Source organism: Lissotriton helveticus, chromosome 7 (assembly GCF_964261635.1).
Source record: "Lissotriton helveticus chromosome 7, aLisHel1.1, whole genome shotgun sequence".
NCBI lineage: Eukaryota > Metazoa > Chordata > Amphibia > Caudata > Salamandridae > Lissotriton > Lissotriton helveticus.
This window is the reverse complement of record NC_136068.1, coordinates 1,147,969,354-1,147,993,105: the sequence shown is the minus strand read 5'-3', so window position 1 is coordinate 1,147,993,105 and position 23,752 is coordinate 1,147,969,354. Positions and strand designations below refer to the sequence as shown.

At 46.7% G+C, this 23,752-nt stretch overlaps 1 protein-coding gene across 2 annotated transcripts in view; it reads right to left on the bottom strand.

Moving 5' to 3' along the window:
• Window positions 1-23,752, bottom strand: part of ABCA5 (ATP binding cassette subfamily A member 5) — a 1,464,780-nt gene that overhangs the window by 658,697 nt on the left and 782,331 nt on the right. For both annotated transcript variants that reach the window (XM_078654285.1, XM_078654286.1), the window contains exon 23: window positions 1,898-2,011. In XM_078654285.1, coding sequence (XP_078510411.1) covers window positions 1,898-2,011 — 114 coding nt within the window. The remainder of the gene's footprint in view (window positions 1-1,897; window positions 2,012-23,752) is intronic.

Here is a 23,752-nt window from a genome sequence, read left to right as displayed (position 1 = left end):
GGCTTTTCCTTGAGTTTTGGTGCCGGGCCCGAGGGCGTGGCGCCCAAAACTTTTTCTCTGTGCCGACCTTCGCCCAAAGACAGAGGAAGGACCGGGGACTTTTTGGTCGTCTGTTGCTGGGGCATTGGGCTTCTGTACTCACGGTACACTGATCCGGTGCAACCTGGTCCTCTTCTTCCATGTCGGAGTCGGCCTCGGACATGGAGATATGTTCTGCTTCTTCGGCTCCTTGAGCGTGTAGTTCTTCCCTATCAGAATCTTTGCTGAAGATGTCCGGTGCGGAGCCGCCCTGATGCTGCATTTCGTGACGTCAAGCCCGACGGTCACGGAGCATCTTCTTTGATCGAAACGATCGACCCGCGTCACAATCTTTTTTGTCGTGTTGCGGGGATAGGCAGAGGTTGCAAACTTCGTGCAAGTTGGTGCGGGGAAACAGCACGACACCCGGGAAAGACCTTGATAGAAGTCCATCCATCGACTACAAGCAAGCCTGGCGCGGGTAGGCCCAACAGACCTCCACAAGTTTTCCAATCGAACGTCTTTGAGTGAAAACGATACGCGCAGATTCGGAAACGCGATCGAAAAACGATACCGTCGAGGATAGTGGATTGCGCGTTTATAGGAACCAGAGAAACTGTGCCGAATCGGTGCGCAGCAATTCACATCCAAACCTGATGGCGGAAAAAAACTATCTAACAATGGAGTCTATGCCCATGCACACTATCACCGACAGGTGGAGTCACCTACCTCGTGACTGGAAAAGACTTCTTTGAAGAAAAACATAGTGCAAACATCTGGACCCAACACTAGATGTCAGGTTATGCAAAGCATGTGATCTACAGCTCACGTGCCTCAAACATACAGTTTATTTTTCTGCAATCACCTCGCCTGTCACTAGTGGAAAAGAGAATTGCTCCAAACAATGCTTGTTTATCTGAAAATGAACCATACATGTCATTTCGTCCGATACCAAATACTGAATTTTTTTTAGCTTATCAATACCATGGACTGAAACTCGATTAGTATAACATATTATAATAAAACGCTCTATAAGAAAATCAGAGAGAAGCTATTTAGCATGCTCCACCACACAGAGAGGGCCCAAGAAGTGGAGGGCAAAAATATAACATACCCTTTCATTTACATGATAAAAAACAAGGCTAAAATGTAAATGGTATGTGCACTTTCGATCTCCAGTGCACATCCCAAGTGAACATTTACAGGCTTTTTGACAAGGGCAGACATTCATAAGGTGTCTTTAAACTTTGTGGTGAAGGATATTTTTATTTTACTTAAGAGTATTTGTATAGGCATAGCCTAGAGTGACAGTGAAATGCTGTGCAAAGAGATTTCTGACCCACATTTGGTGTTACACTTAGTGCACTCAGGATGTTCACATAAGACATGATAAGTGCTGTAACAGTGAGTGGTGGGACAAAGAAGATGCCAGTCTCTGGGTGTGATGTAAATGGTCACAAGGTCTTTTATGAGGTCCTAAAGGGAGGAGGATTACGTATGTCTAGCAGCTTTAAACCGGTCTATCTGTCACAACATTACCTTCTCCGCTCCAAAAACAGATGCACATGTAGATGCTTTTTAGCGGAATGTTTATACACATGATTAGACCAAATAAGCATTTGGTTAGGCCCGATTTGTTTTCAAGAGAGCAAGATTCAGGACACATTGACAAATTAAGAACTCAAAAGTATCAAAAATTGAGGACTATCCTGGTCTATAGTCATTACGCATCACAGTGACAAGTACACAAGGCCCAGATGTCTCGAAGGCACATTATTACATGCGGACAGTCGAAGAACATAAATATTCTCACAGATATATTTCTGCAAAATCCAGAATATGTAAAACAACAAATATTGCATAGCTTTTGGACTAATACCTTATGGCAGTCTGCATTTTCCATGGCAAAGTAAGGGGGCATTCCTGTTACAATAATACCCAGCAGCGCTGCTTGAAAATACAACTCAAGTTTGAAAATGGTCTCTGTGATTTCCTAAAAAACAAATACATTTTTACTGTATGAATTTAGCAAATGAACTGTACACACTGAGCAGTTAGTCAAGCTAAATTAAAGCATAGTTTTTGTTATTCTGAAGTGTGTGGGAAACAAAGATATTAAAAGTGTCAAAACAAATCAATACACTTTACTTGGTGATACAGAGTTGATAAATATTCACTGAAACCCAACTTCCACACATTATTATTTGTGTGCATTATAGTTTTATCAGTAATGCAAATGTTGTCCTATTAAATTAGAAAATGTGGTCGAGGTTCCCAAATGTCTGAGACGCACTGCCATACACAAATATACAAAAGTGACTAAATTTGAAAATCGGATTGGAGATAAACAGGTACATGCTTGGATCTCTCTGGCAGATGAACAATCGTATACAGTTGTTGGTCTCCCACTTTTGTGAGGAATACTAATGGCCATGCTGCTGAGATAGTCTGATTCTCAAATGCACTTGCTAGATTTCTGAGAACAGTATCATTGCAAATTGACAGTAGGTGAACTAAATAACATTCAAGTTTGACCAACACACAAACCCATGTAATCAATATTAAATTCATAGAACTAAACACCTGAACATTTTCTACCACTCAGAAAAGTCTTTCAGGAGACATGCTGTGTTTGACAAAAACGTGATAGTAAATGCAAAAATGATACAGAACCCACACCACATTTCCATGGCTATGAGGCACAAGAGGTATCAGTTTCTGCATGAATATGCTGCGGTGTCTATAGATACATAAACTACATTTCTGAAACGAAAATGCCTGTAGGCGTTGAGGAGAAAAATGTTAGTCATACATGCTTAGGATGCCTTTGTGCAGAGGGACATCCTAGGAGAAACATCATTTGTGATCTCCTGGTGGTCTCAAGGTGGTGCCTCATTCATACTTTCCATGAGATAGTTTTATGCACTGGGTCATTTACATGCAGAAGGCTATTCTGGAAGTACCAAAAGTTGTGTCTCAGGTGGCATTCCCAAATGAACTCTGAGGAGTCATAATCATGCATACTTAAGATTATAAGATCCAGAAAATCTAAACAGCACTAATTAAAATAATTCACTTGACAGGAGATCTGATCGTTGACACCATTAGGGTGCCAATTGGTTTCCACACACTTAGAAGTGCCGAGGGTGCCATTTGAACTCAAAATGCTACAAGATCCAACACTACAAAACCCCTAGGCTGTAGTCTGACAATGGACTCTTAAGTATGCCTTAATCTGCAGTGGAAAGGGAAACCCTATATTCTTGCCACATCGTTCCTAATGAGTGAGAACAGTCTCTTACCAAGGATATACTTCGACACATTGACCCAGAGCCTAGATTTATTTATTTTGTTTTATAATTGAAATAGCTTAGCAGTGAGGCGGCATTCAAGGTTTTACTTTACACATTTCCCTGAGCAGCACAATGACCATATTCTAGAACATGATGCAGTAGATAATATAATTAGTATAGTGTTGTGTTAAGACAATACACTTATTCATGTATGCCCTACAAACATATTTTGTTGATAATTTTCTGTTACAAAAAAGCACTGCCAAGGTATCTAAAAAGTTTGATGATTACATTTTTGTAATTTCTTTTTTATTTCTTTCTTTTCTTAAAGCATACATGTGGTAATCGTATCCTACCGTTATTTTCCTTTCAGAATGGAGAGTCATTCAAGTGTAATAGCTATTGCTTATGTCACATGCAACTGTAACGTGTAATATACAATTCAATGATGCAGGAGCTTACCTTTGAATACAGCAGAAGTAGTGCAACTTTGCATCAGCTGGATGCCCTAGCTCTTTCACCAGTGGGTCCAATTATGGCACTTAAATAAAGACACTTTCTATATAATTTGCAAACTCCATGCCTTTATTACACACAGCCACTTTCTTATAGACACCTCATTTCACCATTTTTCTTCTGTGACATTGCAACATTCTGCATTATATTCTTCATGATTATTTCTTTATTCCTGCTTCCTAAAACACTTCATTAGCGTCTGCAGACCGGTAGGGGTGATTAGTTTGCTTCCCACTCCCTGTATAGTATAAACACACACTAACACTACTTACACAGGTATGCTACAGCGGCCAGTATCCTACAGCACCCACAGTACATCACTTTACAGCAATAAACTCATGACTTACACTCACAGTTTCATCCCAGAGTCTTCAGTGAGTACTTTGCTTCCCACTCATGCTATACTCTAAACGCATACTAACACCACCTGCACACATATGCTACAACAGCCAGTATGCTACACCGCTCAGAGCAGATCAGTTTACAGCACTCAGCTCACAGTTTAGGCGTACTGTTTCACCCCCGAGTTTAACGGTACCTCACCTCTGCACCATCTCACTCTCACACCGGTACGGGTAAATACTTTGCTTCGGCCAGTATGCTACAGCACCCAGAGCACATCAGATTACAGCAGTCAGCTCACGGTTTATACGCACACTTTCATCCCGGAGTGTACCGGCACCTCACCTCTGCACCATCTCACTCTCACACCGGTAGGGGTAAATACTTCGCTTCACACTCCCTCGACAGCACACCCTAACCACCCTACAGACCTCACAGAGCTCCTACCTTCCTCTTTCCCACTTTTTTCAGCTTTTTTTCCCCCTTACTCACTTCAACGGAATCACAAAATGGCGGCCAACACTTCCTAGTTGTAACCACTCGCAGCCAATCAGCAGCAAGCTCATGCTCCTAACGCCTCAGCCAATCAGATGGCAGAATTCCCAAATATCGATATCTGTATATTTCAATATTTCTCAAAAACTACTGAACGGTTTTATACCGAATAAACAAAAGCATGCCCTCTAGACCAAGACCCTCCTCCATGCCAAATTTGGGGTAATTCCGTTCACCTGTTCGACCTGTAGCCTTGTCTAAAGTTTCCTATGAAAACTAACATGGAGAAAACACGTTTAGGGACCCCCCTTTTTTCTCTGCCCCCCCTTGATGAACCACCCCCAAACTTTCAACATAGGAGCTGATATCAACAAAGAATTAGTTTTTAATATTTCGCGACAATTCGTCAATCGGCGCCAAAGTTATTGGGAATAGAATGTTGCGATTTTCCTATTGTAACTAGGTCCTAACTATAACCGCCAGTAGGTAATATATATATATATATATATATATGAGCAGTTCTAGTTAGTTGAGCATTTCCATATGCAAGGTCTTTTTTATTTTGCTAATAACTTTGGCATTGTTTGACGAATCAACACAAAACTTTCAAAAAGTTTATCTTTTTGCCTAGTTTGTCCATGGAAAGTTTTGGAGTGATCTGTCAAGCAGGAACTGAGAAAAAGTGGGTCTCACAAGGCACAACCTGCATGCATTTTCCATAGACTTTTTTAAGCAGTGCTACCGCAAAAACATCAAAATCCAATATCACCAAATTTGGCAGGGAGCTAAATCTTGGTCCAGAAAGCCTGCTTTTTGCAATTTGGTATAGATCAATGAAGTAGTTTAAGAGATGTTAAAGGTAAAAAATATTTTTATATTTTGACGGTTGGGTTTGAGAGACTCTCTCATTATGGAAAGAATGGAAAATAACAGAAAGTGATTGGCCGATGTAGGTTAACCCAAGCCCATTCACTCTCGCTTTATTTATTTCTTTGAGTGCCTTAAAAATAAATAAATAACTGTTGACATAAGGTTGTACACAAAAGCTAAAGGATACTGCAGGCAACATATATTCAAAAACAAACTATGGCTCTTCATCGCAAAATAAAGATCATGCAGAACCTGCAGTCTACCAAAAGGACAAATTGATATCAAGTCAAAAAAACGTAAAAAAACAATAGAAATGGGACAATGTAACCATCCTCTACATGCCACCGGATTGATGGACAAGAAATGGCAAGCAACAGCATAGCAATAGAAAACACGAACGCCAATGGCCGAATGGCGGAGAACCAAAGACCTCCCTTTCTAGCTATATATACTTATTTTTTTTTTTGTTTTAAAAGCCCACGTTGATTAACATGATGAACAATTTGCTTTTTCTGTATAGACTATCTAACTGCAGATTACTCCCCTAAGAATATTCCCCAGGCATCAGACTAGATACAGAAAGTCTTGAGCAGTACCTCTGCCTTCTGGTAGGTGGGGTTGATCAGTTCTGCATTGACGTCTGCATCAGAAGTGACGTTACGGTGCCCATTATCTGCGCCTCTCCTACGCTATGAAAAGAGCTTCTTTCAGGACTATTTCCACGCCAAAAACACAGAGCTATGTCAAAATAAATGTTTGCCTGGTGTGAGCAGCTATTGGGATCTTTTAAGTGATGAGCCCAGACTGGGGAGGATGGGAGGGTCGGTGAGGAATCTGCGGGTATACTCTCTACCAGAAAAAGCATCACCAAAGGTAAGTAACTTGTTCTTCTGATTGAGACTTCCATCTGCAGATTTCTCAGCTTATAATAAATACCAAAGCAATACCTCCCAGAAGGTGGGTTTCTGAACTAGCTGAGCCAAAATGTCCTGAAGGACCGAAGGGTGAAGTGCCCACCTTAACGGACCTGACAGTCCAAGCAGTAGTGCATCACAACATGTGGAGTTACGCCCACATGGCAGCTTGGCAGATGTCCAGGACAGGTACCTCATGTACTAACACAGTAGTAGCGGCCTTCGTGGAATTTGCTAGCAAGCCCTGAGGAGGCTGCTTTTCAGAGAATGTGTAGCAGATCTTGATACAGAGTATAATCCATTAAGAGATGCTCCATTTTTGCAAAGCCCGGTACTTTTTCGCTTTAGTGTACCCAATGAAGAGCAGTTTGTCCACCCTATGTTCTTTGGTGTGATCAATCTAGAAAGAGAGAGCTCTCTTAGGGTTCAGGCGGTGGAGTCTCTCCTCCTCCTGAACCCTAGCTGGGGTGAAAATTGGGGTGAAAAATGTTGGCAGCGTGAAGCTCTGGCCTACATTAAATGGAGTGACCACCTTCAGCAGAAAGGAGGCATGTGTCAGAAGAGCCAGTTTGTCCAGGTAAAAGCTGGTGTGCAGAGGGTGAATCAACAAGAGCTTGAAACTCACTGACCCAGACTGACATGATGGCCATTAGGTAAACTGTCTTGATTGCCAGCAACATCAGAGGGCAGATGTGCAAGGGCTCAAAAGGAAAATATGTGTGATATGTCGAAATTACATTGAGTTCCCATTTGGGCACCACAAAAGAGTAGGAATATATGTTGTACACCTTTGAGATAATGCATCACACCCAGTGATGTGAACAGGGTGGGTTGATCTGGCAACCACAGAAAAACTTAAATAGCTGAAAAGTAATCCTCAACAGTGCACAGGGCAAGGCTTTTACCGGGCTAAAGACAATACAAACAGCAGCAGGAGAAAGGGGATCCACTTGTTGTGACGAGTACCAAGCCACAAATTTGTCCCAATGGCAAGCATATACAGTCTTAGCTGAGGGATGCCAGGCTAATATCACAGACCTCGAGAGGGAGGTCAAAAACTTCAAAAACTCTCAACTGTTGCTGCTCAATCTCCAGGCATGCATGTTGTCACTGCTTAGGTTTGGGTGCAGGTCCCTGCCCTGCAGCTACGACAGGAGATACTCCTGAAAGGGCAGCCGCAATGGAGGACGGATACTCCTGCACAGAAGTTTTGTATACCATATTCTTGATGCCCAATTGGATTCACTAGGATGACTTGGGCCCATTCAGACCTGATGTTCCTGAGACCCAAAAGCAGAAATGGCATGGGTGAAAGGAAGCCAGGAGTCTGGAGTTCCAGTCTACGTGAATCTTGTCTCAGAGTGAGAGATGCTTTTGAAACTCCAAAGTGCAAAATCACTAACATTGTGCGTTCTCTATATGGTGGATAGATCAAGCCAACTTGCTGCCCATTTTAGGAAGAGACCTTGTGCCACCTCTTGGTGTAAACATAATTCATGATCCGTGACGCATTGGTGACTGAGTTCATGTGCCCCGGTGTTCAGAGATCAAGCCAAGTGCTACAATACCAGGAAGATGTCCTGGCACTGTGGAAAATAGAAACCTTCTCAGGGGTCTCACTGATACTTGGTCCTTTTAAACCAACAAAGAAGAAATTGGCACAGAAGCTGAAATATAAAAAGAACATCTTTATTAACCTCAAATGAGGGAGACTATGTCACACAGAAGTCTTAGCAACTGAATGAGGCAGTCTGAGGAGTACAGAAAACAGAGGCCTTATATATGCTTAGGGTTACATAGTCAGCATAAGACCAAGGGGCAGTCCTGGCTCATGTAAGCATGAAAAATGCCTAAGATGGGCATGCAAGATCTGCTTGCTCAACAAAGTGGGAGGAGAGTTACTTCTCCATACAGCAGCAAAAATAGCCTGTCAGTTCTACAAGAAGAACAGGTGCATTCTACTAGCTAGGCCCTTCTGAGCATGTGCGAAGGTGGAAGATGCAAAATATAGTTCGTTTCTAGGCAGATTACAAGAGCAGTCAACACTGAGGGAGGACAGAGCACATGGCGAGCACGTGGCAGCACATGGCAAACAAGATGGCTGCCAGAAATACAAAATGGCTTACAGCTCATGCTAACAAAACCCTGCAATATTTAACAGATAGTCCTTTTAGCATGAGCTAAAGACATTCCTGTGATCCAGTAGGACCATAGAAAATATTTGCACATTAATTTTCATAAATGTATCAATATCCTAATTCATTGCTAGGTGGGCATTTTCCATTCTAAACATTTCATTAAGCAGGTATATATAAAGTATAAGCAGGAATACAAAGGGAACGAAGCATTAGGTCATAATTAACATTCAGACAGTAGGAGAAAGTAATGACCACTATTACAAATAGAATTATCATTTTTTTAGTCCTAAGCAAAAGCAAATCCTAAAATCATCTAATAAACATTTTCAGGGCTCCTATGCATTGCAGTGACCATCCATTTTAAAATAGCTAACAGGACATCTCTAATAAAAACATTTTCCAATTGACTGTTACATTTTCCATTTATGAGGGCTAGAACATCAATCATATCTGGGACCAGGAGGACCACACAGGGCCATAAGAATTAGAACAAAGAGATGCAAAGGGCTGCGCCTCCTCAAAAATGGGACGACTAAAGGGATACATTATTAACAAGAAAAAGAAGAAGTCCTTGGGGAAATTGAAGCTGCTGTACAACCAAGCCAGAGGGGAGTCTTCTCCCTGTGTCCATTTGAGCCTCACAGGCAGGCTCTTGTTGTTTCCACGGTGGAGCTGCACAACTCGCAACTCAAGAATCACCGCCCAGTTTCAAGGAAAAAAAGTCTCTTCTTTCAGGATAGGGCAGCCACCCACCAGGCAAATGCTCTTAGTGATCCTGTCCAGTGTCTCAGGCAGTGCACCAGTTTTCTTCACTTCAATCTAACAGGCACCAGAGACACAGCACCTGTACCCTAATCTCAAGTCCTTCCCTAACTCCTGTATTGCTCTGCTGGCGCACTGCTCATTCATTGGGGTCACACATTGCTTCCAGTGTACCCAGGTATCTCTTGACCAACAAACAAAGGAGCAAACTTGTATTCACTTTGGGACCAGGATTCAGAGGCCTGATGCTAGGATCTCGGAAGCAACCCTTGTTTCAAAAGGGGTCACCTCAAGCAAAGCCTCCTCGCCGTTCTGGTCGGTCTGTGACTCTCAGCTGGGCATGATCCACGATTTCTCCTTTCTGATTTGTGACCCCGTCTTTCGCTAAAAAAAAAATCAGAAAAGGAGAGAGCAACATACATTTTACCTAGCCTTAATTTGTTAAGGAGCTAGCCTCCTTCCCCCATTTTGACAGTAGGAAACATGAAAAAGGTTTCACTTCTGTCAACACTATCAACCCCTATTTGTAGCAACTAGGCATAAACAAAGTTATAGAAGGTAAATAGTACTGAGGGGGTAAAGAATATGAATACCCAAACCCCAATTCTTTTAGCAAATGTACAAGTCAAATATGAGGGCGAATGAATTCAAACTAAATCCCATTGGCTCAGACCTAGTAAGCGCCAAACTAAAAGCATTAGTGCTGTATATATGGCCAAGCTCACATATACAATTGTATTGTGGTATATTCATATGAGTGCATAAAAACTTGCTTAAGCACAACTCCTCCTTCTTTCCCTGCGCTGCCATCTTGTCTTTCAAAAAGTTTCAGATGTCAAAATGTCAAAGCAGACCTTGCTCTGGTAGCCCTGCCAGGCTTCTAAATATATAACTGACTTTTAACTCTTCCCAGCTGTCCTATTCTGTGTGCATGCAGCTTTCCCTATTTAAAGTCACCGGGTGAGGAGATTGAGGAGGCCGCGTGTGTGCGGCGGAGGGTCCCGCCGCGGCACAGGGTACGACGCTCCCCGATCCCGGGGAAGACAAGAAGTGTAACGGCCCGAGAGTTACCGGGGAGGACCCCCCACGGAGCTGAGTGCCTGGCCTGACCGCGCGGCTGCGCCCTACCCTCAGAGAGCGCGCTACGGCCTGAGACGGGGACCGGCTGCAACCGGGGAACCGGCTGAGAGGCGGCGGACAGTGAGTGAGCGCCCGCCGTTCCATCGAACGAATCCTTTACCTCACTAAGGTAAAGGATTGCTCTGCATAGCGCTTCGCACTTCGCGCTTTCCATCGCGCTGTATTTTAAATTGACCTGTTCATCATTTTGTTTCCTTATTATTTTTATCCCCTGTTTTTAACTTGGGTGCTATCTCTCCCTCTTACCTGCATTATAATCGTAAGACCACCGCTGCTGTAGCGGGTCCGGGTCCCGGGGTGGCTACATCATCGGCCGCCATCTTTGAGTGGTGTTTGGCCATCAGAGGGGCGGGGATTTCGAGCGGACTAGCGCTCTGTGGGTAGCGGATGTCAGCCTACATAAGGCGACCGGTCTTTGGCTCTCCCTCACTAAGGTAAAGGATTGCTCTGCATAGCGCTTCGCACTTCGCGCTTTCCATCGCGCTGTATTTTAAATTGACCTGTTCATCATTTTGTTTCCTTATTATTTTTATCCCCTGTTTTTAACTTGGGTGCTATCTCTCCCTCTTACCTGCATTATAATCGTAAGACCACCGCTGCTGTAGCGGGTCCGGGTCCCGGGGTGGCTACATCATCGGCCGCCATCTTTGAGTGGTGTTTGGCCATCAGAGGGGCGGGGATTTCGAGCGGACTAGCGCTCTGTGGGTAGCGGATGTCAGCCTACATAAAGCTCCCTAGCGAGCGCAGCGGGATCGCGCAGCGGGGGCGCCTCCTCAGCGCCGGAGTCACGCCAGAGTCCAGCCCGTCTGCGCCAGTCAGCGTCCCGGAGGCGGACGGGGCTGGACGGTTTCAAGGGGCCTGTCTCGTGGTCTGTATTATCGCGGCCATAGCTGTTTTTAACCTTTTAAGTATGCTGACTTATTCTTCAGCGGATCTTATCGCTTTACGCCTCCCTCGAGGAAATTGCTCCCATATCTTCCGTGGTGGTAGTAAACTAAGGAAAGGCTGTCCGTCATGTGCATGGCGTTTCCCGGCTGTAGTTGCAACCGGGCACGTCACCACATTGGTCCCCTTTCAGTGTCTCCTCCTTAACACCAGGTCAGTGAACCGCCACTCTACTGACATTTGGAATTTATTGTATAATTCTAACATCACGTGTTTGTTTTTGACCGAGACCTGGTTGGGTGATTTCTCTGCACCAGATCTGGCAAATGCCATCCCCCCGAATTATATCATCTATAGGAGGGATAGAACATCGGGCAGAGGTGGTGGAGTTGCTCTTATTGTGGATAAGAGTATTTCCTGCTCTACCTTTCCGGTGGAGAATTTGCAGGGATGTGAAGCACTTGGTTTCACCTTACATCTCTCCCCCCTCCAGGCCTGCACTGGGATACTTGTATATAGAACCCCTGGATCAGTAGGACCCTTCTTTGATGAATTGCAGGAAGCACTCGCCGTCCCCTGTCTCAGGTCGGATCACTGCATTCTTCTTGGAGATTTCAATGTCCATATGGACAATAGCTGTGACCCCGACACTACAAAATTTATCGATACCACGGCTTCGTTGGGTTTATCTCCTTTTGTGATAGGCCCTACACATAACAAAGGACATACCCTAGACCAGGTATTCTCAACGAGACCCATTTCGGTCTGCACCATTCAGCCAGTACTTTGGTCGGATCACTTCCTAATCTCCTTTTCTTTGCCTGTCACTGCCCTTGTTCGGGAGAGAGAAAATGTGGCCACGCGAACTTCACGCCCGTTCCATCTACTCTCTGTGGACATGCTGTCCGAGGCTCTCATCTCCTTTCCCTGTCCTCTTTTGGGAAGTTTGGAGGAGAATCTTGTTCTCCTACACAATTGGCTCTTAGCAAGACTTGAGTCCTTAATTCCCAAAAAAAGAGCTAAACCGGGAGAGTGTAGGGCGTCTGCCCCATGGTTCTCCCCTCGGTTGAGGATACAACGTCAGGAGTGTAAAAGGGCTGAGAGGGCCTGGAGGCGGGCTTATGACCCAATTGAGAAACTGAAATTTCGGGCAGCCATTAAAGCCTATCATCATTCTATCTGGGACGAAAAAAAGGCCTATTTTGAACATCGCATTGATGAGGCTGACAATGTCTGCAAAGAAATTTTCAAAGTGGTCCAGGATTTTATTTCTCCTGCGGTCTGCACCTCCAACCACATTCATACTGATGCGTGGATACAACAACTTGCCACCTTCTTTGTCAGTAAGATTACAGCCATCCAGGCCTCTCTCTCTAGTGCGCAATCTGATCTGAGCCATCTAACGCTACCATGTTCTGTGGAAGACCATGGCCCTTTCCTCACTGTATTACCTTCTATGGATCTTAGTACATCTCTGGAGCTCTTGTCCAGCCTGAAATCCGGCTCTCCATTAGATCCATGTCCGGCTAAATGCTTGGGGAAAGTGGCCTCCGCCATTAACATCTTGGTGAACCCCCTGCTGAATACATCTTTGTCGACAGGGGAGGTGCCTCAGGGGAGGTGATTCTACCACTGCTCAAAAAACCCACCTTGGACCCCCTGATACATGCCAACTACAGGCCAATCTCCCTTCTCCCTGCTCTGGCTAAAGTGGCCGAGCGTTATGTGCACAGGATAATTTCCAGTTTCATCGAAGGAAACGACCTGTTGCACACTTCGCAGTCCGGCTTCCGTGCTAATTTTAGCACGGAGTCGGCTCTGCTGGAGGTCACTGATGCCATCAGGGAAGTACTCGACCTGGGGGGAAAAGCCGTGTTAGTCATGCTTGACTTGTCGGCGGCTTTCGACACCGTTCCTCATGATGCCCTCCTTGTAAGACTCTGGGAGTGTGGCCTTCGTGGAAATGGCTAAAATCATTTCTGGCCGACCGCCGACAAACGATCTGGGCGCCTCCTTTTTCCGCTGATATGGCTCCGCTAGAGGTGGGAGTCCCGCAGGGTTCCATTCTCAGCCCTATGCTGTTTAACATCTTTATGGCCCCTCTGGCGGAAGTCGCGGAATCCCTTGGCGCCCAGATCGTGTCTTATGCCGATGACACCCAACTCCTGTTCACATGTGACAGGGGTGGGTCGTTTGATGCCACAAAGATCAGGGATTGCCTGGATGCGGTGTTTGAGTGGTTTAGAGATCATGGCTTAAAATGCGACTCTGATAAGTCAGAGTTGCTCTTCTTCGGCTGCGCACCGGAACAAGACTGGAAATCCTGGTGGCCACAGGATATGTTTCCTCCTGATAAGGTTGCTGTCAAGGCCAAGAATTTGGGAGTGATAGTAGATTGTGACTTATCCTTTGGACCTCACATCTCGTCCATTGTTGGGAAATGCTTCGGCATCTTACGGATGCTGAGGAAATTTCTTCCTCTACTGTCACTCAACCACAGGAAGACAGTCGTTCAGGCACTAATCGGGTCGCGACTGGACTACGCAAACGCTCTTTTTTTGGGTCTACCGAAATATCTCATGACCCGTTTGCAAGTGGTCCAAAATTCGGCAGCCCGTGCCATCTTTGGACTCCCGAGGAGAGCTGGCGCCACTGCCTTATTGAACACCCTTCATTGGCTACCTATCTCCAAGCGAGTCCTTTTTAAATGCCTGACTGTGGCCTTTAAGGCCATACATGGTATGGGCCCCAAATATCTTGGGAAACGATTTTCCCGGTATGTGCCAAGCAGGACTCTCAGATCATCGGGTCTGTCTTTGCTGACTGTCCCTGCAATTCGTCGTGCACGTTTGGGAGGTCGATCTTTCCGCTATTTGACACCTAAGGCATGGAACGAACTACCATTGTCCCTGAGATCGGCCCCCTGTCTTCTTGCTTTTAGAAAGGACTTGAAGACATGGCTTTTTAGGAAATAGTCCTTTTATTTCTTTTACTGTTGTGTGGTTGCTTTTTATGCTGTTCCTTTCTTTGCCAAAGCGCCGGGATGCTCCTCTGGAGTTGCCGTGCGCTATAAAAGAAATAAAGTAACATAACATAACATAACATCGACCCCCCCCCATGAGTGCAAAACTGGCTGAGGGCCCCGCCGGACGAGACCTGCAGGCGGGATACATGACCAGACAGGGAGGCCGTGCTGCGCAAAGGGGGGGGGGCATTCATTGAGGAGCTCCGGATAAATGCCCTGAAGGGATCGGGCCTGCGACACTGCCCACACTACAGAGGCCCCAGGAGGAGGCACACTGCGACACGGCGAGGGGTGCCTGAGTGGCGAGACATACGCTACCGCGCGCCCCCCCCTGGCTCTCCGGGAGACCCACCACAGCTAAATGGGGATCACGCTCCTAGGACCCTCTCCACTGAACCTACTGGGGGCCCCCGGTCGCCACTACCAGGAGAAGAGACGGCCCATTCCACCAGGGAACCACAGACTGAGGGGGCAGCCTTGATATAGGAGTGACGGAGAGAGGTGATTGATTGCGGACATCGGGCCTGTCCCTACCGCGTGACCGACTTATCACCTGCTGGGCTGTGGGGATAGGAGTAGACGAGACGACCCCCCCACCCTTCTCCCCGGCGTGTCTGACATCCCCAAGAGACTTTGGTCGTAACCAAGAAACAAAATGGGGAAGAGAGACCCGTCTGCAAGGCCGGCTAGACCAGAAACTATCGAGAGCTACACCACGACAAGGGCACAAAGGGAGACGACCCAGGGACTGCCGGGAACACACATGGACACGGCCATGCTGCTGGAGGCGATCCTGGCCTCCAGAACAGATATAAAGGACTCTAGAGCGGCGCTAGAAACAAAAATAGGCGAGGTGGGCTCTGAAGTCCTTCTATTACGCCAAGACTTCCGGAATCTGACTGAGAGGGTGACGACGGCGGAGTCCAGAATTGGTGAGACGGAAGACTCTATTACCACCCTCCGTAAGGAAATGGCGGAGTTGCAGGCATCCCACAGACAATTGCTGTGGAGGGTGGACGATGCCGAAAACAGGGCGAGGCGGAACAACCTCCGCTTCGTAGGCTTTAGGGAGGGCATTGTAAAGACTGATGTAGCGGCCTTCCTGCAGAACTGGCTACAAACAACATTCCCGCAGGCCCAGTTTTCGAATTGCTTCGTTATTGAAAGGGCGCATAGGGCGCTGCTGGTGAAACCGCCGGAAGGAGCAAGACCACGGCCGATAATTGCACGCTTCCTTAACTATGCTGATAGAGACCTTATCCTCCGGGACGCTAGAAGGAAAGGAGAACTTAAAATGGAGAACACGACCATCATGATTTTCCCCGACTATAGCCAGGATGTCCAGAAGCAGAGACGATCCTATGACTCGGTCAAAGCGAAACTCCGAGACCTACATATCTCGTACATGCTGCTCTTCCCAGCGAAACTGAAAGTGATATTCAAAGGCAAGTCTCACTTCTTTAACCGACCAGAGGAGGCATGGCAGTGGTTGGAGGAGCGCCCTCTACTGCGAGAGGCCGAAGAGGAAGGCCGAAGAATCCGAACAGAAATGGCGGCGGCAAACTTCCGGAGGAACTCACCTAAGACACAAAGGTCCCAAATCCCGAGAATGAGGCGAGACCCATCATCGTCACCTTATCCGGACCTTCATACGGCGGGCCGGGGAAGAGGAGGCCGGGATGCCCCTACAACTGATCCGTCGGACCAGGGGACCAGATTCGGCTGTCTGGCTCACCTACATGGCGCCGAGACGGAAAGCTTGGAAAACGAACAGATATCCGATGCGGAGGACTCTACGGATCGCTCCACACACCCCCTGGTCGAGGTAATCCGAGGGATGGAGCAGGGAGCTACCGGCGGCTCAGACAAACATGATACCGAAACATAAGACTCCCAATCATGAGGAAGACTGGAACTGCCATCCGTAACAGCAGCACTCCGCTGCTGGAGACGCGCAAGTTACAAACACTTTTCTTTTAGTATTGACTCATATCACTGTTAATGGGGTTATTGATGGTGGTCCTGCTGTCTTGCTCGACACCGGCAAGACGAGACACAATATACGGGGCACACACAACAGGATTAACCCTACAGGGGCTCAAGTTTGAACCCTGGAAATAGTTTAATTTGGGTTTCAGTGGGTGGGCGACAGACCTTTACCACCTGAAAGTCCTATTGGTCAATAGTTGCACAGATGGGATGGACGGGGGGGAAAGGTGGGGAGGGGGAGGGAGGAGAGGGGAATGTTGCAACAGTTTTTGTTGGGGGGAGTTTGGTTGGGGGAGGGGGGAAAAGTTGGTTAAATGCAGTCATATCTTTCGGTGCCTCATGCTACACCTTCACGCTGGAAATCATCCTCACACCTCTAGATATGCCCAAGAATGCAGCAGTACACAATATGTGACTCCACGGGCCGCCTCATACCTGGGGACTGCCTACCTGACTACACGGGACCCAAATCATGTTAGGTGACCTTGACAAGCATGGGGAAGGCGGGAGGGGGCTTAGCGTCCTGTCCTGGAATGTCAATGGCCTGGGTAGCAAGATCAAGAGGGGACTGGTCAACTCATATCTGAAACGCGTAGGCCCGGACATCACATTGCTACAAGAAACCCATCTTAAAGGTACCAATTGCGCCTTCTTAGCCAGAGGCCGCTTTAAACTTCTAGCACATGCGGGGTACACAACAGACTCTAGAGGAGTTGCCATCATTCTAAAAAAGACCACTCCGTTTACTATAACCCAGACATGGACGGACCCCCAGGGAACATACGTGGGTATCAAGGGGACGTGGAACAGGCATTCCTACACCATTATCTCGGTCTATGCTCCCCCGAAACTCCAAGCACCCACATTAAAAAAGGTAGCAGATATACTGCTTGAAACGGCTGACACCATACAGATGGTAGGGGGGGACTTCAACGACATCTTAGAGGTCACGCAAGACAGAACAGGCACGTCACAGAGAGAAGGGACCCAGACCCCCTTGTCCCAATGGTCGGTTAACCTAGGCCTTACTGACGTCTGGAGGTGGCTACACCCGGAATCGACGGTTTACTCGTACTTCTCTGGCGCCCATAAGGTCTTCTCGAGACTGGACTATGTTTTTATGTCCCGACAATACCTGACAGTGCAGGACGTAGCAGAATATAAAGCAAGAGGAGTATCGGATCACTCCCCACTGCTGATCAGACAGGGGGGGAAACGCCAAGGTGACACACGACTGTTGCGATTGATGGCCTGGGATCTGCAGAACCCAGACGTTCTACGGGGTCTGAGAGCGGATATAAAAGTTTATATTGCCGAAAACGAGGGCTCGGTGACCTCGAAAGTGGTATTTTGGGAGGCGTTAAAGGCAGTTATGAGAGATAGGGCGAAAAGTAGACTGGCGGAGGAACGAAGAAAGCTTCACTCCGACGCTGAACTAATAGAGCAGGACATACTAACCTTGGAAAGGGAATACCAGACCTCCAGAGACTCAGTGGCACTTAGGAGACTCACGGATAGACAGTCACAGTATAGGGAACTAGTGACCGGAGAGGCGAAAACCCAAGCCTTAGCCACCCTACATCGCCTGTATGATGTAGGGGACAAATCAGGTAAACTCTTGGCATGGCTTAGCAAAAAAGAGCGTGCAGAGAGATGGGTGGAACAGATTAGGGACACTCAGGGAGCAGTCCTCAGATCGGATACACGCATAGCAAAGGCGTTCGTAGACCATTATGAAAGCTTTTATGAGGCTAGGGATTTAGGGGCACGTGAAGAAGCCATGCACTATATGGACCAAACCGAACTCCCGACTCTGTCCGCTAAGGACGCTAAAACTATGGACTCTGATATTACCCTTGACGACATCTCTGAGGCCCTGGCCAAGCTGCGGCCGGGGAAAACACCGGGACCTAACGGCTTCCCAGCGGAATTTTTTAAACGTACAGCGGACCTACTGGCGAAACACCTGAAGGGGTTGTATGAGGGTGCCCTGCAGGAAGGGAGACTCCCCACAGACCTGGCCCTGGCGACCATTATCCCAATTCATAAAGAGGGTAAACCAAAAGAGGACTGTGCGTCCTACCGCCCCATTTCGTTATTAAATATGGAAACAAAACTACTGGCCACTATCCTGGCAATGCGGCTCCGCATGGTGATATCGCAGCTGATACACCTCGACCAGACGGGATTCATACCGGACAGGGCCACCAGAATGAACCTACGGCGCACTCACAACTGGCTGCAAGAGGTTCGGGACAGAGAAGACCCACACTGGTTCCTGTCCCTTGATACGGAAAAAGCCTTTGACGCAGTTCATTGGCCGCTCCTTGAAGGCGTCCTACAGAAATTTGGCTTCGGGCTGAGGTTCCAGAAGTGGGTGCGGCTGCTGTACACCGAGCCGAGTGCCAGAGTGAGGGTGAACGGTGTCTTGTCACGCGAGTTCCGGGTGAGGAGGGGGACCAGGCAGGGATGTCCGCTCTCCCCCCTTTTGTTTGCCCTAACTATTGAGATCCTGGCGACTAGGATTCGCCAAAACACAGGCATTAGGGGATTTAGAATGAGCGAAGGAGACATGACCGAGTAAAAAATTTCTCTCAATGCGGATGACGTACTTCTGTATGTCACATCGCCGGAGACGTCGATCCCAGAGCTGTTCCAATAATTGGAGCAATAACGGTGGCTATGCTGGCTACCGAATAAATTGGCACAAATCGGTTCTGTATGACCCCTCAGGGCGGGAAACATGGTCGGACCTCTCAAGAAGGTTATTGACGACAACAGAGGGCTTTCAATATCTTGGGGTATATCTCACCCTCGATAGAAACATTGTGTACCAACGTAACATAGAACGCATCATGGTGAACTCCATAGCAGATATGGACCGTTGGAGACTGCTCCCACTCATTCTTTTAGGCCGCGCGGCAATGTACAAGATGATTATTCTCCCCAAGTACTTGTACGCCTTACAAAATGAGCATTATCCACTCCCCCCAAAAGTCTTCTCCAAGATACATGCAGACTTACGGGCCTTCATATGGCTGGGCAAACAGCCTAGAGTGGCATTGACCACGCTACAAAGGCACCAATACAGCGGGGGATCTCGCTCCCGAATTTAGAGGCGTACTACTGGGCGGAACACTTGGCCCCGATCAACGATTGGTTGCATGCACAGGCCGCCCATCACTCCTATGCTTTGGAGCGCCACAAGCTAGCGCCCAGACACATACTTTCTTACCTGTATGGGGGGACTGGCCGGAGACATCTCCTGCCGGCAACCGAATTAACCTTACTTGCCTGGAACGCTGCGACGAAACGCACGGGATGGGACAGGAAGCCCTTGAGACAGACGCCAATCTGGCACTGCACGTGGCTGGTGGAACTCCACAAACTAACAGGATGTAAACGATGGGATGACATAGGAATCTCCACCCTAGGAGATATAGTTGCCAAAGGGCAACTGAAGTCGTTTGCGGCACTGACCTCGGAATTCGGACTACACCCCACACAGAGATACAAATACACTAGACTGAAACATGCCTGGGGGGCCCAAAATATCAACACCGCTGAGCTGGTAGACTTTGCCCCACTCGAAGGCAGGCTCCTCCAGGAGCACATTCAGCAGAAGGCGGTCTCTCTAACATATAAAACCCTCACAAATAACATGTTAGGTGATTTGGCCAAGCTTCGGCAGCAGTGGGAAACGGACGTGGGTGGCATGGAGTAGAAAAAATGGTTAGGGGTTCTACCCACCTCACCCTCCCGTACCGGAGCAGGAGACATCCAAGGATGAAAAAGTAGAAACGAATGGTACTGAAGGGATCAATCCACTTTTAATTTTCGAACAAGAAACAATTAATTATCTTGTGATTAACGAGTTATACACAGGATGAGTATATATTAATTCATATACACATATATGGGCGGACAGCCAGAGAGGCACAACAAATAACAGTCTATATACAACATATCACATGTACATTATATACAAATATACAAAACATTTACAATATCAAAACACACTTCTTTGTACCCTCAAGACAAAAAATATATAAAAATATATATACACACCAATTTACATATGTATCTCCTCTTAAATTAGAGTGGAGTATACAACAAAATGGTAGTCCCAAAAGAACAGCACCTACATTTGTGTTGGTGCACCTATGAAAAAATCAAATCTTTCTTGAATTTTAACAGGGGACTCCGTTCGAAGCAACAGGTGTCGACGCAGTCGCGGTCGCGTTTCAGCCAGAAGATATAGGCTTCATCAGGACATGGGTATTCTCTAGTCTTCACGGCCCAGGCACAACCTAGGGCAAGTAACGTCGGCCAACCCACACACCCACCCAAGAGGGTGGGGTATGTGCCACCGTCTCGGCTTAAATCTCGAGAACTCTTATATCTTCACTGTGTCCGCCCAGATAGATATAAATGTATATCAGAAGTGGCTCAAGTCTCACGATCTTCCTTAGATATCCTACAGGATCGGCAACACGTTATAACGATGTTCGCTGCAGCGTCTCTCCAGTCAATTCATCCGAGTGGGTGGCATGGAGGACATTGACTGGGAACTAGTGTTAACACATCCTAGAGAGGTGGCCGTTAAATCCCGACTCCGTCTCATCCAATTCAATGTACTGCATAGAACTTACTTCGATAGGATGCGGCTCCAGAAAATGGGGAGGATAGATGATGCAAGGTGCTTAAGATGCCGGGACCCCAGGGGGGATTTCTTCCATGTCCTGTGGTCATGCACTAAAATACAGGGATACTGGTCAGACATTTTTACGGAACTAAATGCGGTCTTGGAGAGCCAAATTCAAATTGACCCCAAGCTGGCCCTATTAGGCATGACAAATGATGTAGATTAAGACACGTCCCCTGCTGGCCTTTCTGGTACTGGCTTTGGTAGTGGCCAAGAGGGATATAGCGAGACATTGGGGGGCGCCGGAGATACCATCGTTAGAAGAATGGAGGAGAGGACTAGACTTATATATGGCGGCCGAGAGAGTCACATATAAAGCACGGGAATGCCCTAGGAAGTTTCGCAAAGTCTGGGGGAAATGGAGAAATTATCATGGCTTGGATGGTGGGTTGTAATGGGGTAAGGCGGGAGGCACATAGTGGGATAAAGAGGGATTGTGTGAAGATTAGACTGTTGATGATATTGTGGAGTGTCAACCTAGTGGTCTTTTTCATTCTGGAACTATTTGCATCAAATTGGGCAATGACGCGGGGGGAGGCGGGAGTAGAGGGGAGATATGTGAACTTTACTACTGAAATGACTGTACTGTTTAGTTATGAAAAAAATGCAAATAAAAATGGTTTTAAAAAAAAATGGATGCATTACTGAAGCCTAAGGCACTTTAAAAGCTGCTCAGAATGCAGAATTTTGTTTTTAAATTAGTGAATTTTGCCCAATTTCCACTTTGATATTTGGGCCACTTAAAAATGAATATCCTATAATTTCTTTGCATAATAGTCATCCTCAGAATGTTCTCTACAAATCCCAGAGATTTGGGCATCAGAAATATCATTTATACCCTGCTCGCTCTACAAGGCAGGGGACTCACTTACCTGCCGTGGTCACTGCCCTCCTTGGTGCGGCCCCGCACACAGGCAGGCCCGTAGCCTGCTGTCGGCAGTGCATTGCCTGACAGTGCTGTTGTTCACGTTCCCTCAGTGGCACTGCACAGCTTCCGGCTGCAGTGCATGCCAGGCCCGGCTCCAGGAATTTTTATTTGGGTGGGCCGAGGGGGCATTTGGGTGGGCCACTGTGGGCTCGATTTGTCGCATATATGTCTGGGCAGGGCAGACCTGCTTCAGGGCCCTCCTTCATCTCTTCTTCGTCTTACAAGGCCCAGTAAAACGCACTCTTTTCCAAATCCCTTTCTAGATATTATCACTCTCACAAAATGTTTTTTCCATGTAAAGTTCCTTTGATGGGAAGAGGAGGTTTCTGAGGTGGGACTATCAGGCAAGTGACACATCTTGGACTGACTCTGTGCGAGTATTCAGTGAGAATCCCTCTTCATCACTACCTCCACATAACCCCGGACTCTGCAACACACTCCCTTACATACTTGATTATCCACTACTTCTCTCCAGTGCACCTTATCTCACAGGTGCCATGTGGAGATGATGGGGTGAAAAATAAACAAAGCCTTCTTAACATGTAAATGGTCTTTTAAAGACCTGTGAAGTACTCCGGTGCGGCTGCCATCATCTCAAAGGGTGTGTGTGTGTGTGTGTGAGTGTGTGTGTGTGTGTGTGTGTGTGTGTGTGTGTGCGCGCACGCTGCGATCAGCGACTTCGCATAATTTTTTGCTTGTTTGCTCTTTCAAAATGCTTGTTCGCAAGATATTACCCACGAGCAAGCAAACAGCGTTTGCGAACAGGAAAAAAGCATTGCGAACGGGCAGAACAAGCAATTCCGCGTGTTTGCGGAACACTGCACGTGCTTGCGGAGATTTTTTACCATTTCGTAGAGCTTTGCGTAGCGCGAGTACGCATATTCCGCCCACCCCTAATCTGAGGCCATTAATGAGTGTACATGTATATGAAGGAGCACACAATCTAGAAAGAGAACATAACTTTTGGTGTCAATGGTTTTCTGTCTTAACTCATCCTCTCCGTGTAGAGATGTATAGTGAACACTGTGCATATTTGGTGTGGCAAGGTACTGAATAAGGGTGAGGAAAGAGTAGAGATGGAGGTTGATTGGCAATTGATAACTGTCAGTAGCAGAGAAGGCTGACAGCAGACAGTTGTCAATAGCAGGAAAGTTTCTTTTGAGACATCAGGTAAAATGGATCATTAGTGGCCAAACCTTGTTAAAAGCAGAAGATGTGACTCTCTTTTATTTCTGCAAAGTAGAGGTAGTGTATTGAATATAGTGAGCGCCTGTGAGAGTGTGCACTTGTATACGTATTTTTGTACACCTCTATTCATGACCAGGGTTTATAGTTGTGTGCTTACATGCCATTACTGCAGTGAAGGAATGATGTTCAAAAGTTAGCCTTTTAACACCTGAGACCACTTCACAAAACCTCCCTTTCAAATAGACAAACCAACAGATTACAAGTCAAGGAGCAACCACTGCAATTGAAACTGTGCCGTGTAGTCCAACAAAACAGTGGGCAGGCTGAAATCGGTCTACGGCTATGTCATCTGCCTTATCTTCAACCTATGTTTAGACTACATGCCATGGCATCACTGCTGACGATACAATACACCAGCTGATCATTTAATACACTGATGCAAATATCCTTTGCCCACACCACAAACCTCTCCTCTACTAGGTGTCAATTCCTCAAAAGGGTGCTGCTCCCTTTATGATTGAGGTGCCTCAAGAAAGACACCTAA